At 47.2% G+C, this 17439-nt stretch overlaps 1 protein-coding gene across 4 annotated transcripts in view; it reads right to left on the bottom strand.

Annotated features, from left to right (window-relative positions):
• Fhod3 (formin homology 2 domain containing 3) overlaps positions 1-17439 on the bottom strand; it is a 429128-nt gene that overhangs the window by 361473 nt on the left and 50216 nt on the right. For all 4 annotated transcript variants that reach the window (XM_036204945.1, XM_036204946.1, XM_036204947.1 and 1 more), the window contains exon 3: positions 5247-5311. In XM_036204945.1, coding sequence (XP_036060838.1) covers positions 5247-5311 — 65 coding nt within the window. The remainder of the gene's footprint in view (positions 1-5246; positions 5312-17439) is intronic.

Genomic DNA, 17439 nt, shown 5'->3' with positions numbered 1-17439 from the left:
AGTTCTAATACTTGATGCACATAGCTACATGGCTTAGCCTGAAGAATGAGATTCTTTGCACCCTGTACATGGACACTTCATTTTGCTGGTGCCTCAATTGCAGGAAACTGACTCCTTCTCTCCATCTATGGATAAAATATCCCATCCCATGTTCTTCTCTCTAAGTGTGTTCTTTCTGCCTCTGCCTTGACCTTCTGAGCAGAACGGCAAGCCTCGCGCAGATACTGCTTACTTCAGCATCTTCCTACTTCTCCGCCTCCATGCCCCAAGCTCACTGTCATAAAGACTGAGGAAAGGGCACCGACGACCTGCTGCCAAGCTGTCATCTTTCAGCATCTTCAGCTAAATGTTACCCTTTTCATTCTGTGCTGGACACTGGTAAGCATGGTCCTTCTGGGCACCCGAGGACCAATCAACAGGATTGACTTTTCTTGAAGGAAAGACAATATCAACTTCAGAAGAGTGAGAAACAAAAGTTTTAAAGCCAAGCCAAACGTAAATAAATAAATAAATGTCAGCCAGTAGAAAACCCAGCCGTGTCAACTAAGGATCTGTGTCAGGTGTTGTTGAGGATGCTGTGATCAAAGAAGAAGCAACTTAAAAGAGGAAGGTTTATTTGGTCCACGGTTGGATGGAATACAGTCCATCGCAGCGGGGAAGGCATGGCTGCAGGTGGCTCTGTCGATACCAGGGTATGCCTCTTCACATCTCAACCAGGCGGGAAGCAAGGAGGGGAATTCTGGCACTCAGCTGACTTCTCTCTACAATTTTATTCTTCCCCTCCAAATGCCCGGGAGATGATAGCACCTATGTTTAGGACTGGTCTTTCCTCTTTAGTTATACAAATGCTCTCTTCAAAGATCCTCAAGACAGGCTGGGTCCATCATCCAGGTGATTCTAAACCAGCCACATTGGTGAATAAGATCAACATCACAGGTTCTCACAATTTCCACAGTTTTCCTTTTTTTTCTTGTATGTCTTACTTACTTACTTACTTACTTACTTACTTACTTACTTACTTACTTACTTACAGGGTCTTACTATGTAGCCGTGGCTGTCCTGGAATTCACTATGTTGACCAGGCCAGCCTTGAACTCGCAGAGATCTATCTACCTGCCTCCACCTCCCAAGTGCTGGGATTAAAGGCGTGCACCACTATGGCTAGCCACACTTTTTTCTCCTACATCCTAGATTCCATCCTGACTCCACACTTCTTCGGCTTCTGTCTGTTCCTTGTGTAACTCTCTCATCCAAGCCAGTTCCTTGGAGGGCTTTTCTGGGGCTGAAATAGGATCCCTGGCAGGATCAAAGAAGATTTTTTTTCTACTAACTTCATAAAATACAGACTTCTCCCGCTGATCAGAGATTTCTTTTTTAATTTAGATCTGTAGGTTCACGCCTAAGATGGAAACACCAATGCTTTTATCTCTTTAGGGATCGAAGCTGAATTAAGAAGGCGATGTACGATGCATTGTTTGCTATAATACATTACATCAGGCATTCCTACTAAAAATATCCAAAAGAAAAGCCATAGCAAGGAGGAACGTAAAGGTACAAAAGCCTGGGGCTCCTCTATAGCATTTTCTCACTCCAGCCTCCTGCCAAACACGTCCCAACTGCTGCACTGTCACACAGACCTGTCTCAGAGATTAGCCAGGACCATCAAGGCAGAGCTCCTGTGGCCTGTGGTTCTTGTGAAGGCTGCCGAGTTGCTAACCTTAAAGACTGTGCTCTACACTTATCCCCATGGGTACAGGCTTCCAAGGTTAGCGCTGGGCAATTCCAAACACATGTCACCTCTCATTCATCAGCACTCGCTCTGGACTGTAAACATCGCTACACTCCATAAAAGCTGGGGTGAAAGGGGGGAGGGGGGAGGTGAGGAAAACACCGACTTGCTAGTGTGATAGACCCATGGGACAAAAGCTTATCGTGGGTCCTCTCAGTACCGCCATGGGTGCAAAGCAAGGTTTTCGGGGCGCTGTGTATCATGCTGAACCTCTGGCAGCAGCTGCTTCCAACACCTTCAGGGATGAATCTGTTTCTCACATAGCCATGAGCAGGAATTGATCTTGAGAAGAGAAAGCAGGGCCCCACTGATAGGAAAGGTGTACCCCCTTGCTCCCCTCTGCCATTTCAACTGGAGGCTGCTCCAGCTTTTGTTCACGGCTTTGCTTTGTTTTGTGTTGTGCTGTTCTGCTGTCACAACAAAGAAATGACATCTTCTGCTGCCCCATGGAAAGGGAAAGCTTATGTCGCAATGGGAAGAGACACTTTAGAAGCGGAGGCACACATTCTGCCTTCCATGCATAGCCAGACAGTACTACTCAAGTGGGGCCTGAATGGAGCTACTGCAGACCTCGCTAAAAGAAGAAAATGGTCCCAGCAGGACGGTGTTCAATGCGAAGGAAATCTATTGTCTCGGGCATCAGTCTACACATCCAAACCCTCTGGGGCCTGTGGCAACTGATGATGTAGACTGATGAAAGCAGAAAAGCCTTTCAAAGCTGGGCATGCACACCTTGAGACCTTGTTTTCATTTACACTCTGGGAGCTGAGTACCATTTCCTACCTTTGCAGAGACACAGACATAGATGGTCCACAAACTAGAATTTCCCATGAGTCTTCTGACATGAAGCATTCTGGCAGCATGGTCTATGGGTGACCAATTCAGTTCCCTCGAAGTCAAGCAAGAGCTGAAACCATCTGTGAGCACTGGGCTCCAAGTGTTTCCAACATCCTTCACCTTTCATAGATGTCAGAACACACTTGACTTAAATGTTTTTGTAATGACTAATTTTGATTCTTTTCCAAAACAGTCAGTGAATTTTTAAAGCCATGGCTTTTTATATCCACAATCAGTTGATCAAACATTGAGGTACTATTTCATTAAATTAGATGTTTACATTAACCAGGGCAAATTGGTATAAGGAAGTTTGAGAGCACACACACACACACACACACACACACACACACACACTCATCAGTAACTAATTAAACCCTCCAGGCATTAGAGTGGAGATGTCCTAGTCACATCACATGGGTTGAACTAGCTACTGAGGATCAACACTGTGGGACAAAGCATGTGCTCTACGTTAATTATGGAAGATGGAATGTAAGTAACCAATAACACAGAAGCTGTTCAGAAAAGTTTTGTGGTTAAAATATTTAGGTATTCATATCGGCTTGGTTGTATTTATATTTGGTATAATTTATATTGCATGGTATGAAATAAATACCATTTGATATGGTATTTATATTGCAAATGTGAGTATTGGTTTGTTTATGAGCAATATCTCCTGTATCCCATATGCTGGCCTTGGACTTTCTAAGCATCCAAAAACAGCACTGAACTCCTGATTCTCCTGCCTCCACCTCCCAAGTGCTGGGAGTAAAGGTGTGCATCACCCTACTCAGTTTATATGTTGGTGGAGATTAAACCAAAGGCCTTTTGGGTGCCAGACAGGCACATTACCAGTTGAGCTGTATTCCTTGCCCACAAACATATTTTCTAAAAAGGATTTAGTACCTTCAAATTTGGAGCCAGACCACTCTAATAAAAGTCAACTTTCCATTGCCTTTCTGTCCCCAGGAAAAGTCAATTCACACTTATGTCCCCAGTCTCCTGGGGGGAGGGGGTTTGCTACATTTCAATGTTAGACTACAGTGTTATTTCTCACCTGGTATGTGCTTGACCTCATTCTTGATTTGGAATTAAAGCTGGGAGAAATTTACACAAAGTGATGGGTCACTGGATTTTTCTTTGACTAGACATATTTCATACATGTGAAACAACTGATTTGATGCAATATAGTGTCCATGTATGTGGCATACTGACAGCCACTGCAGATTAGATAATCAGTGTTACCCACATGTCACACAGACCTTCCAGGTTCCAAAAACATTACAGCCCACTCTACGATATCCTCCAGTCCCTGAGGACTTGGAGTCATCTGCACAATCATTTCTGCTTTAGAGTAATACAAAGGTTGACACTTGCCACCACTCCTAGCATATGGCACCAAAGTAAAATGACATAGATTCCCCCTTAGTGTCCAGCTGCCCGCTCATCCATCAGGGATAAGAAGGGACCAGAAAGCGTTCCTTCCATTCCATCCATGAATCCTTTGCTTCTGATACAGGCCAGCATCAATAGCATGACTGACATTCCCCTGATCGGAGGAGGCCTGAAGACCACCACAAACACCAAATAAAAGCCAACCCCAGAACATATGAGATAGTTAATGCATAGAGTAAACTTCACTTTCTTCCTTTTTATGATTTTAAATTCTTGGTTGCCCCTGGCTTAGTACTAGAAGGAATCTACCATTCATGTGAGGCACATATAATCCATTTCTTCCCAGTGAACCCATGTCTGCAGTGGGGGAAACCAGTGACTGCAGGAATGACCCAGTGGTCCCCCGACAACCACAGGAAAGCCCAAGTACCTTGCTTGCTTAGCTCTGTGACAGGCAATCTTCACTCTCAAGGTAACTGGAATTGGAATCTCCAGGGAAATGTAAAACTGGGTATGCGTGCTTATGAAGCTGTTTCCAGGGAGACTTAACTCAAGGGGGAAGGCCTACCCTGAATGTGGGTGTCACAATCCTACAGGCTGGGGTCCAGGAGTCAATAAAAGGAGAAAGCCAACTGAGCACCAGCACGCATCTCCCCCTGCTTCCTGACTACACGTGTAATGTGGCAGCTGCCTCATACTCATGCCCTTCTGCCTTTCCTGCAAGAGAGAGCTGGATTCTCTCAAACTGTAAGGCAAAAGAAACCCAAACCTTTGCATCCAAAGTTGCTTCCTGCCCAGTATTTGATTACAGCAGCATGTAACCGACACACCATTTCACTCTGTACCCCCACTTTCTCCCACCAGTCACCTGACCACACCTGGGGTCTCAGGCTCCACTTCCCCAAAAGCAAGCTTCAGTGAGCCATATGAAGGATCACTTCAGCTGGAGAGAGGCCCTCACTGGTGACAATCCAGGAAGGACTTCGTGACTTCTAGAATGATCTCCGTCAGTGACCTCAAGCTGTCTTATCTCTAGTCACACTCAAAAGAGCAAAGGAAGCCCAAAATAAACAGGCTTGCTAGAAGTGGCTTTCCCAAAATTCCAGAAACCCACGAGGACTAGCCCAGGCAGATAACATGACAATTACAGCTTCTAACTGTGTCATTCCCCATCACACATGATCACTGAGAGCAGACAGCAAGCATGCCTGCCTCAGACGCCACTCACCAATGCAGGCATGGACCCTCACAGACAGCTGTGTCCTCAGAATAATGCTGTTCTTCTTGCCCCGCCTAAGAGAGACAGAAGACAAAACACAGGTGTCAGCAGAGGCAACAGCACCCAACAACCTGAACGTATGCACACCCACCTAAAAGAGATGCCCAGCAAGCAGGGACCCAATCTAAACAAGAATATATCCCAAAATAGCACATCACAAGGCTTCACAGGAACAAAAAAATGGGAAACTTTGGCTTTTCTGGATTAGCATATGTGTTTTATCACCAAGTATACTCCCCAGAGTCTAGGTAGCCAGTGTGACCATGTGGGGAAGATTTTTAAATCTGAGCCTATGAAGTGAAATCCCTGCAATATAACAACACAATCTGCTTGCTCGTTCCCAGGGCTATTTTAATTTGGTTTTTACATATATAGGAAAAGGGAACACATACTCCCATCTGGAAGAGCTGCTCTGTTGGTATCCATTCAAGGTTGCCAGGGCTTCTCCTTTAAATTCTTACCGAAAGAGGAGTCCACCAAGGACACTTGCAGGCTACTTATTATTGACCCTGGCAATATGCACACTCCCTACCTCACCTCAAATCTTCCTTGCCTTAGTTTCCAAGAGGAAGAAAGGGCCTGGGCCTCCCCAGCTCCATTCCTACTGGGCCTGTCCTAGGTAGGCCCTTGTGTGCAGAGATAGCGCTGAGACTTGGCATAAAGTGTACAGTGGGAGATATCATGGATCCTGGCTGCATGTGGGTAACAAAGGCCTTGAGACCAGAGAATGGCAGGAAGCCTACAGTTGAAGGAAAGCTGAGAGAGCAAACCATCCAAGAACAGGGAACATGGCAGGTCCTTCTGTGACTGAATCCCTTCCCCATCTTTATCACTTCTTCCAGGGCCTCAGTTGGGACAGAGTCTGGCAGAGCCTTCCAGCATCCTAGTCTTAGGATTGTGTAGGGAGGAGACGCGGAACCCGAGTAGTGACAGCATCAATTATATGTTTGAGCCCAGAAAAGAAGAGCGTGTGTGGCTTTAAATCTCTTATTAGAAGTGGGAGGGGAACCAGAAGCACAGTCCCAGGGAACTATGTGGTGACCTCCAGTCTTGAGTTGCTTGTGGATGCCATAGTGTTGTTTTTCTTCACAGCAGAGCAGAACTTCTTTATCTAGTTATCTGTTGACGGACACCGAGGCTGGCTCTACTTCTTACTCATCATGACTCTCCCTCACAGACTCAGAATCAAAAGGCCTGTTGAAAGGGTAATTTCATCATCTGCAACTCTTCTGTTTCAGTACTCACCTGGGTCTTTACCTGTCCATGTACACAAGGCCCTACAACTGATGGGGCCTGTGTGCAGTAGGGGAGACAGGCTAGAAGCATGTTGTAGGACAGTGACAAAATCCCACACTACATGGGGTTTAGGCAAAGGAAGGAAGTAGCCTTGGTCTTGGAATAAAAGGCCGAATGAGAGGAGAGTTATAACCTCAATATTGAAACCTAATACCCTAAAAAAAAAAGCACATTAAAAGGTAAGGTGGGAACTGGAGTGGTTAAGAGCACTGGCTGCTCTTGTAGAGGACCCAGGTTCAGCTCCCGTCACCTACAGTATGGCTCACAACTGTCTGTAACTCTACTTCCAGGGACCTGGTATCATGTTCTGGCCTCTGAGTACTGCACACACACAGTACACAGACATATATGCAGGCAAAACACCCATACACATAAAAACAAATTAATTAAAAAAAAAAAAGATAAGATTCACGAGCCTAAGAAAAGTATGGCAAACATAACATTCAAGAATAATACCAGGTGGTCAGATAAGGTTTCTCCTATGTGGTGATTTGAATAGGTATGGCCCCCATAGGCTCATAGATTTGGATGCTTAGTCACCAGGAAGTGGCACTATTAGGAGGTGTGGCCTTGGAGGAAGTGTATCACTGGGGGTGGGCTTTGAGCTTCAAATTCAAGCCAGGCCCAGTGTCTCTCTCTTCCTGCTGCCTGTGGATACAGATGTAGAACTCCAGCACCATGTCTGCCTGTGTGCCACCATGCTTCCTGCCATGACAATAATGTACTAAACCTCTGAACCTATAAGCCAGCTCCAATTAAATGTTTTCCTTTATAAGAGTTGCTATGGTCATGGGGTCTCTTCCCAGCAGTAGAAACCCTAAGATGTCCTAAGAACCCAGTTCAAGCAGTCAAATACGGCAACACACGTGTGATCCTCAAGTTCAGGTGCGCACAATCACAGGAGCATCCATGGTGAGCCCCCTTTGACCCTCATGTCCTCCCTCTGACATTCATACGCTAACGTAGATATGGTGGTAAAAGCTGACTTTTTATGTATTTCTTTTACAAACATTTATACTGGTGCCGTTATTCATTCTAGAAGTCTTTTTGCTGATTCCTTTGGCTTTTTAAAAAGAAATATCACATTATCTGCTGAAAAACAATCCCTACGTGGCTCCAGCTGTAGCTCAATGTCCCAGTGTTTGCCTGGCATGTGAGAGGCTCTGGGTTCGAGCTCCAGTACTTAAAAAGAAAAATAAAAATAAACCTCCTGCTGGGCATGGTAGGGCACACCTTTAATCCCAACATGTAGGAGGCAGAATTTGATCTGTGAGTTCTAAGACAGGTAGGGCTATACAAAATAAAAACAGACAAACAAACAAAAAAACCTCCTTAGTTTTCCAACACATATGCTCTTTTAATTTTTTTAAATTTATGTGTGTGTAAACCTACATGAGTTTAAGTGGAACACAAGTGTTTAAAACTCCTTGGAGGCCAGAGGAGGGTGTCAGATCTTCTGGGTCTGGAGTTATAGGTTGGGCTGCCATGTGGGTGCTAAGACCCATACCTATGTCCTCTGTAAAAGCAGTAAGTTCTCTTAACTCTGGTCTATCTGCCCAGATCTTCTTTTCTTTCATTTTATGACTACAGCTTTCAGAAAAAAGTGGATCCTGGTATCTTTTCTCAAGAAATGGGGTAATATGTCTGTTTGGGTTCAGGAGAAAACAGTTAACAGGCCAGCAAGACGGTACAGTGGGTAAAGGCACTTGATGCCAAGTCTGATGGTCTGCATTTGATACCCAAGTCCACCCTACATGGTAGAAGAAGGAAACCAAATCCCACAAGTTATTCTCAACCTCCACATCCATACTGTGGCATGTGCACATGCCTGCACACACACAATAGATAAATATAATTTTCAAATGTTAAAAAAGGTCCCAATAGTTCGTGATGTGTATGAGACACACAAACAGTATGTTTCAGATGAAGCTCTGAGTACTTTACACGTTTTATCTTCACAAAATCACCAAGATTGATAGCATTAGCACTGCGCATTTTACAGATAAGAGAGACTAAGTTAAGATGGATGGCTAAAGTCTCATAGGTAGGAAGTAACTGAGCTTGGACCCAACCTAACCAATGTGACCTGCACCCTGTTCCCTCCCTCCAGCTGCCTCACAGGTTGGTGTCCCCTCTTTCATCCTCTTATTGCACAAAGCTGGTGCTAAACACAGTCTGACTAGAGCATGCACCACTGCCTGCTGCATTGAGGGAGCAACGTGGAATTCCCACAGACAGCCACAGGCAGCTGGCCTGGTCTGCAGCCTTACACAAGTCTCCAACATCAGTCCTTTCCTGAATGGCCAGCCTTTGACCACCTACCAATGTGACTCTTGTCACTCTGCACAGCTACACAAGCCAGTGTCTTAAAAAAAAAAAAAAAAAAAAAAAAAAAGCCTCAGCCAGGCAGTGGTGGCGCACGCCTTTAATCCCAGCACTCAGGAGGCAGAGCCACACAGGTCTCTGTGAGTTCGAGGCCAGCCTGGGCTACAGAGCGAGATTCAGAACAGGTACCAATACAACACAGAGAAACCCTGTCTTGAAAACAAAACAAAACAAACAAACAAACACAAAACAACATAAGCCTCTCTGCTGGCGGGAATGCAAGCAAGGGAAGCCTCGCTGTGTGCTGGTGGAAATGTGAGTACAGCCACTCTGAACAGAATGCCCATATATCTAGCAGTAGCACTTCTGGGAATGTGCCCCCAAAGAATCCAAGTCAGTGTATCGGAGAGACCTGCACACAGTGTTCACAGCTGCACTGCTCACAACAGCGAAGATCCCAAAGCAGTCTAGCTGTGGGAGGTGGGGGAGACCATGAAACTAAAGGCTGGGGGTGTGGACCGGGAAGGAAGAGGGGATATAGGCGATAAGAGAGAGGCTGAACATAATCAAAGTGCATGTGTGCAAATATTGTAAGGAAGGCCCAACTCTGTACATCAACACATGCTAATAAAGCTAGCAGGTAGCAGCAGATGGCTGGTAGGTGAGAAATAGACAGAAGAGAGCTGAGACTCAATGGTCATGCTTCTCTGGAGCACCCTAGTGCAGACTTCAGCATGGAACTTTACAGGGCTTCCATATTCCAAGATTGAAATCTATAGAAGGTTGTGACGGCCCCCCAGGAGCCCGAAAGGGTTCCTTGCTCCCTGCCACCTGCATGTTGGAACACTGCCCAGCTGCCACACCTGTGAGCCACTTCTCAGCTGCTGAGTCAGATGGGAATGCACAAGCACCAGAGCCTGGGATCCAGGGCCAAAGGCAGTGAGTGTGTGAGGCCTGTGGCTCCAGGGACAATGGGCTTCCCTTCTTATCGGTGCAGCTGATACCAGGGATTCACCAGCTTCCGAATCCCACTGCGTTTCCATCTACAGGCCACACCCAAGGCCATCCCTTCTTGAGTGACAACAGGGAAACATCCAGAACAGACACAGGAATCAAAAAGATTTAATCAAGGCCCAAGAGTCAGGGATGTGAGGGTCAGAGCCCTAAGCTTCCAGCAAGTTCCTGGCCTCTCAGGAAGCACAAGTTTCTCTTGTAATGCTTATGGCCTTGGGGAAAGAACTCTCATTTGGGCAACTGAAACCCTTTAAAAACCCATGTTTACATTCCCAGCTCTCAAGAGAACATTTTCACAATAAAAAACACAGAAAGGCCTTGTCGCAATAAGAGCCGGGACTTTCTTGGCCTACCTGTGAGAGGCCAGAGCAGAGGCTTCATCAGAGTTTTCCACCAACAGTAGAAATGCCAAGCCCATACCGTCCTCCAGGCACATAAGAAAATTTAAACTACTATTTCAGTCAAGGGTAGAGGACGGTATTTAAGCATTCTGTAGGAACAGGAACAGGCCCCTCATCTGCTGGTCAAAGGATAAAGCTACCTAAGTCTGAGTCTGAGTTGCTCAGAAGCTCAGAGCTCAAGCCAAAGATCCAGCCATCGCTGCATTCATCTCCAGACGTACGTGGTGTCCCCTAGGACAGTATGAAGCTAACAGCAGATGCTAACACCGCCTGGGTAAGATGCATGGATGCCTCAGCCTCCCTGAGCCCAGCTCCCTCACATGGAAAATGGGATGCTAATGACACCAGTTTTCTGCTGAGGATGTGAAGATTGCTGACTCGGGCCCTGTGCGGAGGTGATGCCTGGCATGTGACAAAGGCTTGCTGATGTGAAGTGGCATCCTTGTCATCAACAGCCCCTATGTTGGTCTCTCCTCTCCTGCCTTAATGCCTGCCTGTCCCCTCCGTGTATCCTATTAATGCCCACATGTCCCCTCCGTGTGTCCTGTGCCTGCCTGTCCCCTCCGTGTGTCCCGTTAATGCCCACCTGTCCCCTCCGTGTGTCCTGTGCCTGCCTGTCCCCTCCGTGTGTCCCGTTAATATCCACCTGTCCCCTCCGTGTGTCCCATTAATGCCTGTCTGTCCCCTCTGTGTGTCCCGTTAATGCCCACCTGTCCCCTCCGTGTGTCCTATGCCTGCCTGTCCCCTCCGTGTGTCCCGTTAATGCCCACCTGCCCGCTCTGTGTGTCCCACTAATGCCTGTCTGTCCCCTCCGTGTGTCCCGTTAATGCCCGCCTGTCCCCTCCGTGTGTCCCGTTAATGTCCACCTGTCCCCTCCATGTGTCCCATTAATGCCTGTCTGTCCCCTCCGTGTGTCCCATTAATGCCTGTCTGTCCCCTCCGTGTGTCCCCATTAATGCCTGTCTGTCCCCTCTGTGTGTCCCGTTAATGCCCGCCTGTCCCCTCCGTGTGTCCCATTAATGCCTGTCTGTCCCCTCCGTGTGTCCCATTAATGCCTGTCTGTCCCCTCTGTGTGTCCCGTTAATGCCCACCTGTCTCCTCTGTGTGTCCCATGCCTGTCTGTCTCCTCCCTGTGTCCTGTTAATGCCTGCCTGTCCCCTCCGTGTGTCCTGTGCCTGGCTGTCCCCTCCGTGTGTCCTGTTAATGCCCACCTGCCCGCTCTGTGTGTCCCACTAATGCCTGTCTGTCCCCTCTGTGTGTCCTGTTAATGCCTGTCTGTCCCCTCTGTGTGTCCCGTTAATGCCTGTCTGTCCCCTCTGTGTGTCCCGTTAATGCCCACCTGTCTCCTCCGTGTGTCCCATGCCTGTCTGTCTCCTCCCTGTGTCCTGTTAATGCCTGTCTGTCCCCTCTGTGTGTCCCGTTAATGCCTGCCTGTCCCCTCTGTGTGTCCCGTTAATGCCTGCCTGTCCCCTCCGTGTGTCCCATTAATGCCTGCCTGTCCCCTCCATGTGTCCTGTGCCTGCCTGTCCCCTCTGTGTGTCCCGTGCCTGCCTGTCCCCTCTGTGTGTCCCATGCCTGCCTGTCCCCTCCATGTGTCCCCGTTAATGCCTGCCTGTCCCCTCCATGTGTCCTGTGCCTGCCTGTCCCCTCCATGTGTCCTGTGCCTGCCTGTCCCCTCTGTGTGTCCCGTTAATGCCTGCCTGTCCCCTCCATGTGTCCCGTGCCTGCCTGTCCCCTCCATGTGTCCTGTGCCTGCCTGTCCCCTCCGTGTGTCCCGTTCCATTCTCATCTGCCTTTTCTCATTCCCCCACATCATGTCTTTCCTTTCCTCTCCTTTTTTTTTCCATCTCCCACTTTACTGACTTCTCAAGAATCCACCACAACAGTGTGCCACTGATCCTCTCTTGGGTTCAGTTAAAGCTCAAAGGATTTAACATGGACACTCATGTATCCCTCCTGTACATGGCACTGAGTGTACTGGGCTCTGAGGATGGATGGGTCACCCCTTTACAGCATGTCCTGAGGTGCCCCCAGATATACAGACTTATGTGTAGGTGCTTGATGGTACCTGTCCTTATGTGTAGGTGCTTGATGGTACCTGTCCTGTGACCAAAGCACCAAGTCTGTGTGCTCAAGGAAAAGACCTACCACCTTTGGAACCCTGGCCACTGCTCAGAGCAGCCATGAGCAGGCCCTGTATGTATCTTTTTTCACTGTCCTCTCATTGCAAGAGCTGTACCTTCTCCCTGAACCCAGTGGCTGGTGCAGTGTCTCTTCTATGGCCATGCATTAGCATATTTTTAAGCTTTAATAAAGTATTCTTCAGGAATCATAAAATCTACCTGTTGCAAGTATATAACTCAGTAACATGGGGTCTGATTACACAGGGGCCTACTCATCACCACAGTCTAACTGTCACTACTCCCCACATACCCCCAAGATAAACCCCATGCCTATCTGTGGCCATTCCTCACTCCCACATCCAATTCCAGGAATTGCAAACGATCCCTCACTGTGCTGGCTAGTTTTATGTCAACGTAACACAAGCTAGAGTCATCTGAGAGGAAGGGCTCTATTGAAAAAAGGTCTCCATAAGATGCCGCTGCAGAGCATTTTCTTAGTGATTGGTGGGGAAGGAGGGCAGCCCATTGTGGGTGGGGTCACCCCTGGGCTGGCAGTCCTGGGTTCTATAAGAAAGCAAGCTGAGAAATCCAGTAAGCAGCACCCTTCCATGGCCTCTGCGTCAGCTCCTACCTCCAGGTTCCTGCCCTGTTTGAGTTCCTCTCCTCACTTCCTTCAACGACGGACTACAGTGTAGAAGTGTAAGCCAAATCAACCCTCTCCTCCACGATGCCTGTGGTCACAGTGTTTCATCACAGCAATAGAAATCCTAAGACCCTCTCTATATAGACTTGCCTTTCTGACACTTCACATAGATGGAACTGCAATACGCCACTTAGTCACTGATTTCCTTCACTCAGTCACATGTTCTTCAGGCCCATCGAGAATGGGACATGTATCCCGATGTGAGTTACTTTACCCATTGCTGTGACCAAATGCCTGACAAGATGTAGAACAAGGACCATCCCTGGCAATTTATGGCAGGAAAAGCTTTACTTGGGCTCACGGCTTGATGAGACATAAGCATGATGGTGGGAGCAGCTGGTGACCATGGCCACAGGAACATGAGGTTGCTTGCTCACAACTTTGCAGACCCAGAAGCAGAAGTAAGACTGGGGTATTAGCCCACCCCACAACAACATGTTCCCCAGCTAGGCACCCCCTCCCAATGGTTCCATGGCTGCCAAAAACAAAGCCACCAACTGGGGACCAAGTGTTCATACACAGGAGCCTGTGGGGGACATTGTACCCCACACTATGACATCATACCTCTTTCTCCTTAGGCTGGTGCTATCCCATCACACGCACAGACCATTTGCTCTGCAAATTCTTCAGCTAATGGGCATTTGGGATCCTTCTACTTTGGGGCTATTATAAATAATAGCTCAGGGAGCATCTGTGTACAGATCATTGCATAGACAAATGCTTTATCCCTCGGGGATATATCTAGAAGTGGAATTGCTGGGCTGTGTGGTCATTTGTGTTTAACATTTTAAGGAACCGTCGGGCTGTTGTTCAAAGGGGCTGCGCCACTTTGCACTCCCACCAGCAGTGTGTTGGGTATCCAGTTTCACTGCTTCCCCCTCAACATATGCCACCATCTGTTACTGGTGGTTTGAGCCATACCAGTCAGTATACAGTAGGACCTCACTGTGGTTGTGACTTGAATTTTCCCCCATGACTTAAAATGTTGAGCAGCTTTTCACATGCTTCTTGGTCATTCGTGTGCCTTATCGGCCATGTGTGTCTCTTGTTGGGATAAATGCCCATCCAAACCTTTTCCCCCCGTTTATAATTACCACTTTGTTATTGAGTTGCAAGAGCTCTTTACATATTCTGATAAACGATTTACAGGCACATGACTTACAAGTTTTCTCATTCCTCACCACCTATCAAGTAAATTTTTTAAAGGAGAAATTGTTTTTAAGTTCGATGGCTCCAGTTTGCTTTGTCGCCTGCAGTTTTCCGTTGTCCCTAACACACTGTTGGTTTACCTCACAGGGGGTCACAGAGAGTTAAGCCTGCTTTCTCTTCCATGCTTCGAGCTGTCACATTTCAGACAGTGATCCGTTTTCAGGTGGGTTTCTCTTCGTGGCAAAGGCCCCTCACATGCCCTTGTGCTCTAAACTCGGGTCTCCTCAAGGGACAGAAGTTTGTTTGGCCTGGCTCTCATCCAGTGCTGCTGCCATCCTGTCAGCCACTCCTCTTCTGTCCCAGAACACCCTGAACTCCTCCAGCTGGGCTCTCTCTCCTCCTATCGCTATGCCTGGTGTCCTTACCTGTCCCTTTTTTAGACTTTTACCCCCTCCCCTTACTGAGGCGGACACTGCTGGTTACAGCCCTGAGGACCACACTTCCTCTCTGCCTTATACAAAGAACATAAGCTAAGGCAGGGTGGGAGGGGGGGGCGTCCTCTCCAGCTCAGCTCTCATCTCCGGGGAGGCCAGCTCCTCCCCAGCATGGCTCTCTTATCCCCAAGAAAGGAGTGCAAGTTGCCAGTTTCTGAAAAAGCTCTTTAAAGGGAAAAAATATGTAGTTGGCTGTGGGAGTCTGTAGGAGTCCAGCTCTGATCTTCTCCCACCTAGTGGAGGGTTTCTTAGGTGGAGGAAAGAGAAATGAGAAAATATCAGAAAGATAGACCTAGACGATGAGGAGAAAGACAGACACAGAATAGCTTCAGGAGGGCCCTGGGTCAATAGCCAGCCACCACCAGGTTTAGTCAGAAGGGAGACTAATATGCCAAGAGGAGGAGAGGCAAAAGACCTCCCCTTTACAAGATCAAAGCACATTGTACAGCCAAGTGTAGACCCTTCCAAACACCTGGTAAACACACCCCTGGCCAAATCACCCCATTATGCAGCCCTGCTGGGTAAAGCAAGCTCAGAATCTCTGACCCTGAATAATTTCAGGCCCCACAATTGGCACCAAGATTTCTCTTCACCTTACACATCCAAAACAGGAAGCACTGGCTAGCGCCCAATATTCACAGAAATAAAGGGAAGCCAGGTGAACATAAACCCGTGGTGTGTGGTGTGACATGAGCCTGAGTCCTAGACGGCGTGATCATGTGTCCACAGGAAAGAGCTTGTAGGCACTTTGTCCCTTTCATCCTTTCTGGCTTCCTGGATGCTGGTGAGATACTGTGCTAACACAACCACTCTGATCCAGCAATGGAGCCTCATCTGAAGGATGCTATCACTGGTTTACCATTCCCAAGAGTATCAGACTCTGAGTTTTTAAAAAAAGAAAGGAAAAAAAAAAAAGAATAGAATTGTTTCAACTTATAGATTTGGGGATATCCTGGTTTGCAAGAAACAAAACCATCCTCCAACCAGCACATCCCTTAGTGCCCTGAAGGAATCCTAGGCAGAGCCAGCAGACTATTAACTATGGTGGAGCAGGAAAGGAAAAGCAGCCTGTGTCCCTAGGGACACAATGGACTTCCTCTGTGACCCTGCCTACTGGCCACAGTTTTCCTAGAGAGCTTGGAGGTTTACCAAGAAATCTTCTTTGAAAGTTCTAGGATTTCAAGATATGCTACTTGCATATCTTGGCTTAGGAACAAACAGTTTTCCACTGGAGAAGGTCATCGTCTTCAACTGAAGGTGTAGCTTTGGGAAGTTTGGGAGTAGTATATGTGGGATAGTGAAGAATGAAGGGTACATGTGGTGGTATTGTGTTCCCCGAAATATTGTGCACCCTAATAAATTTATCTGGGGTCACAGAATAGACAGCCACTAGATACAGAGGCTAGAAAATGGTGGCACTCACGCCTTTAATCCTAGCATTCCAGAGGCAGAAATCCATCTGTTCAAGGATACAGCCAAGCATGGTGACTCACGCCTTTAATCCCAGAAAGCGATCCTTTAATTCCAGGGAGCAATGGTAGAAAGGAGAAAGATATATAAGGCGTGAAGACCAGAAACTAGAAGCATTTGGCTGGTTAAGCATTTGGCTGGTTAAGCTTTTAGGCTTTGGAGCAGCAGTTCAGCTGAGATCCATACTGGATGAGGACTCAGAGACATCCAGTCTGAGGAAAGAGGATCACCTGAGGAATTGGTGAGGTGAGGAAGCTGTGGCTTGTTCTGCTTCTCTTATCTTCCAGCATTTACCCCAATAACTGGCCTCAGGTTTGATTTTATTAATAAGAACATTTAAGATTTCTGCTACAGGTACACTCACCCAGCCAGCCAAATTAGCCTGGCAATTGATGGGTGCCATGACACAGCCAGACTGCCTCATTAAAAAGAAAAAAAAATGGGCTGAAAGTAGAGATAGGGGCTAGAGAGATGGCTCAGGGATTGGAAGCCCAGGCTGCTCTTCTAGAAGACCTGGGTTCAATTCCCTGCATCCACATGGCAGCTCACAATTGTCTGTAACTCCAGTTCTAGGGAATCTGGTACCCTCACACCAACATCCATGTAGGCAAAACACCAATGTACATGTGGTGGTTTGAAAGAAAATGGACCCCAAAGGCAGTGGCATTATTAGGAGGTGTGGCCTTACTGGAGGAAGTGTGGCCTTGTTGGAGGAAGTGTGTCACTGTAGGGGTGGGCTTTGAGGTTTCCCTTGCTTGAGCTCTACCCAATGAAACAGATCACTTCCTGTTGCCTGCAAGTAAAGATGTAGGACACTCGGCTACATCTCCAGCATCATGTCTGCCTGCATTCAGTCATGTCACACCATGATGATAATGGACTGAACCTCTGACAATGTAAGCCACTCCAGTAAATGTTTTCCTTTATAAAAGTTGCTGCAGTCCATGGTATCTCTTCACAGCAACAGAAACCCTAAGACAGCACATAAAAATAAAATACTAAAAAAAAAAAAGAAAGAAAGAAAGAAAATAGAGATAGTTCCTTGATAATGCTCACCACCCAGAGAGCTCACCAACACATTACACAGGTATGGGCACATTTGTCACAATAGCTGAGCCAACCATGAAGCCACAATTTCTCTTATGCTGTTGTGTCTATTTCCAATCT

Source organism: Onychomys torridus, chromosome 13 (assembly GCF_903995425.1).
Source record: "Onychomys torridus chromosome 13, mOncTor1.1, whole genome shotgun sequence".
NCBI classification, from domain to species: domain Eukaryota; kingdom Metazoa; phylum Chordata; class Mammalia; order Rodentia; family Cricetidae; genus Onychomys; species Onychomys torridus.
This window is presented reverse-complemented; position numbering and strand designations above follow the sequence as displayed.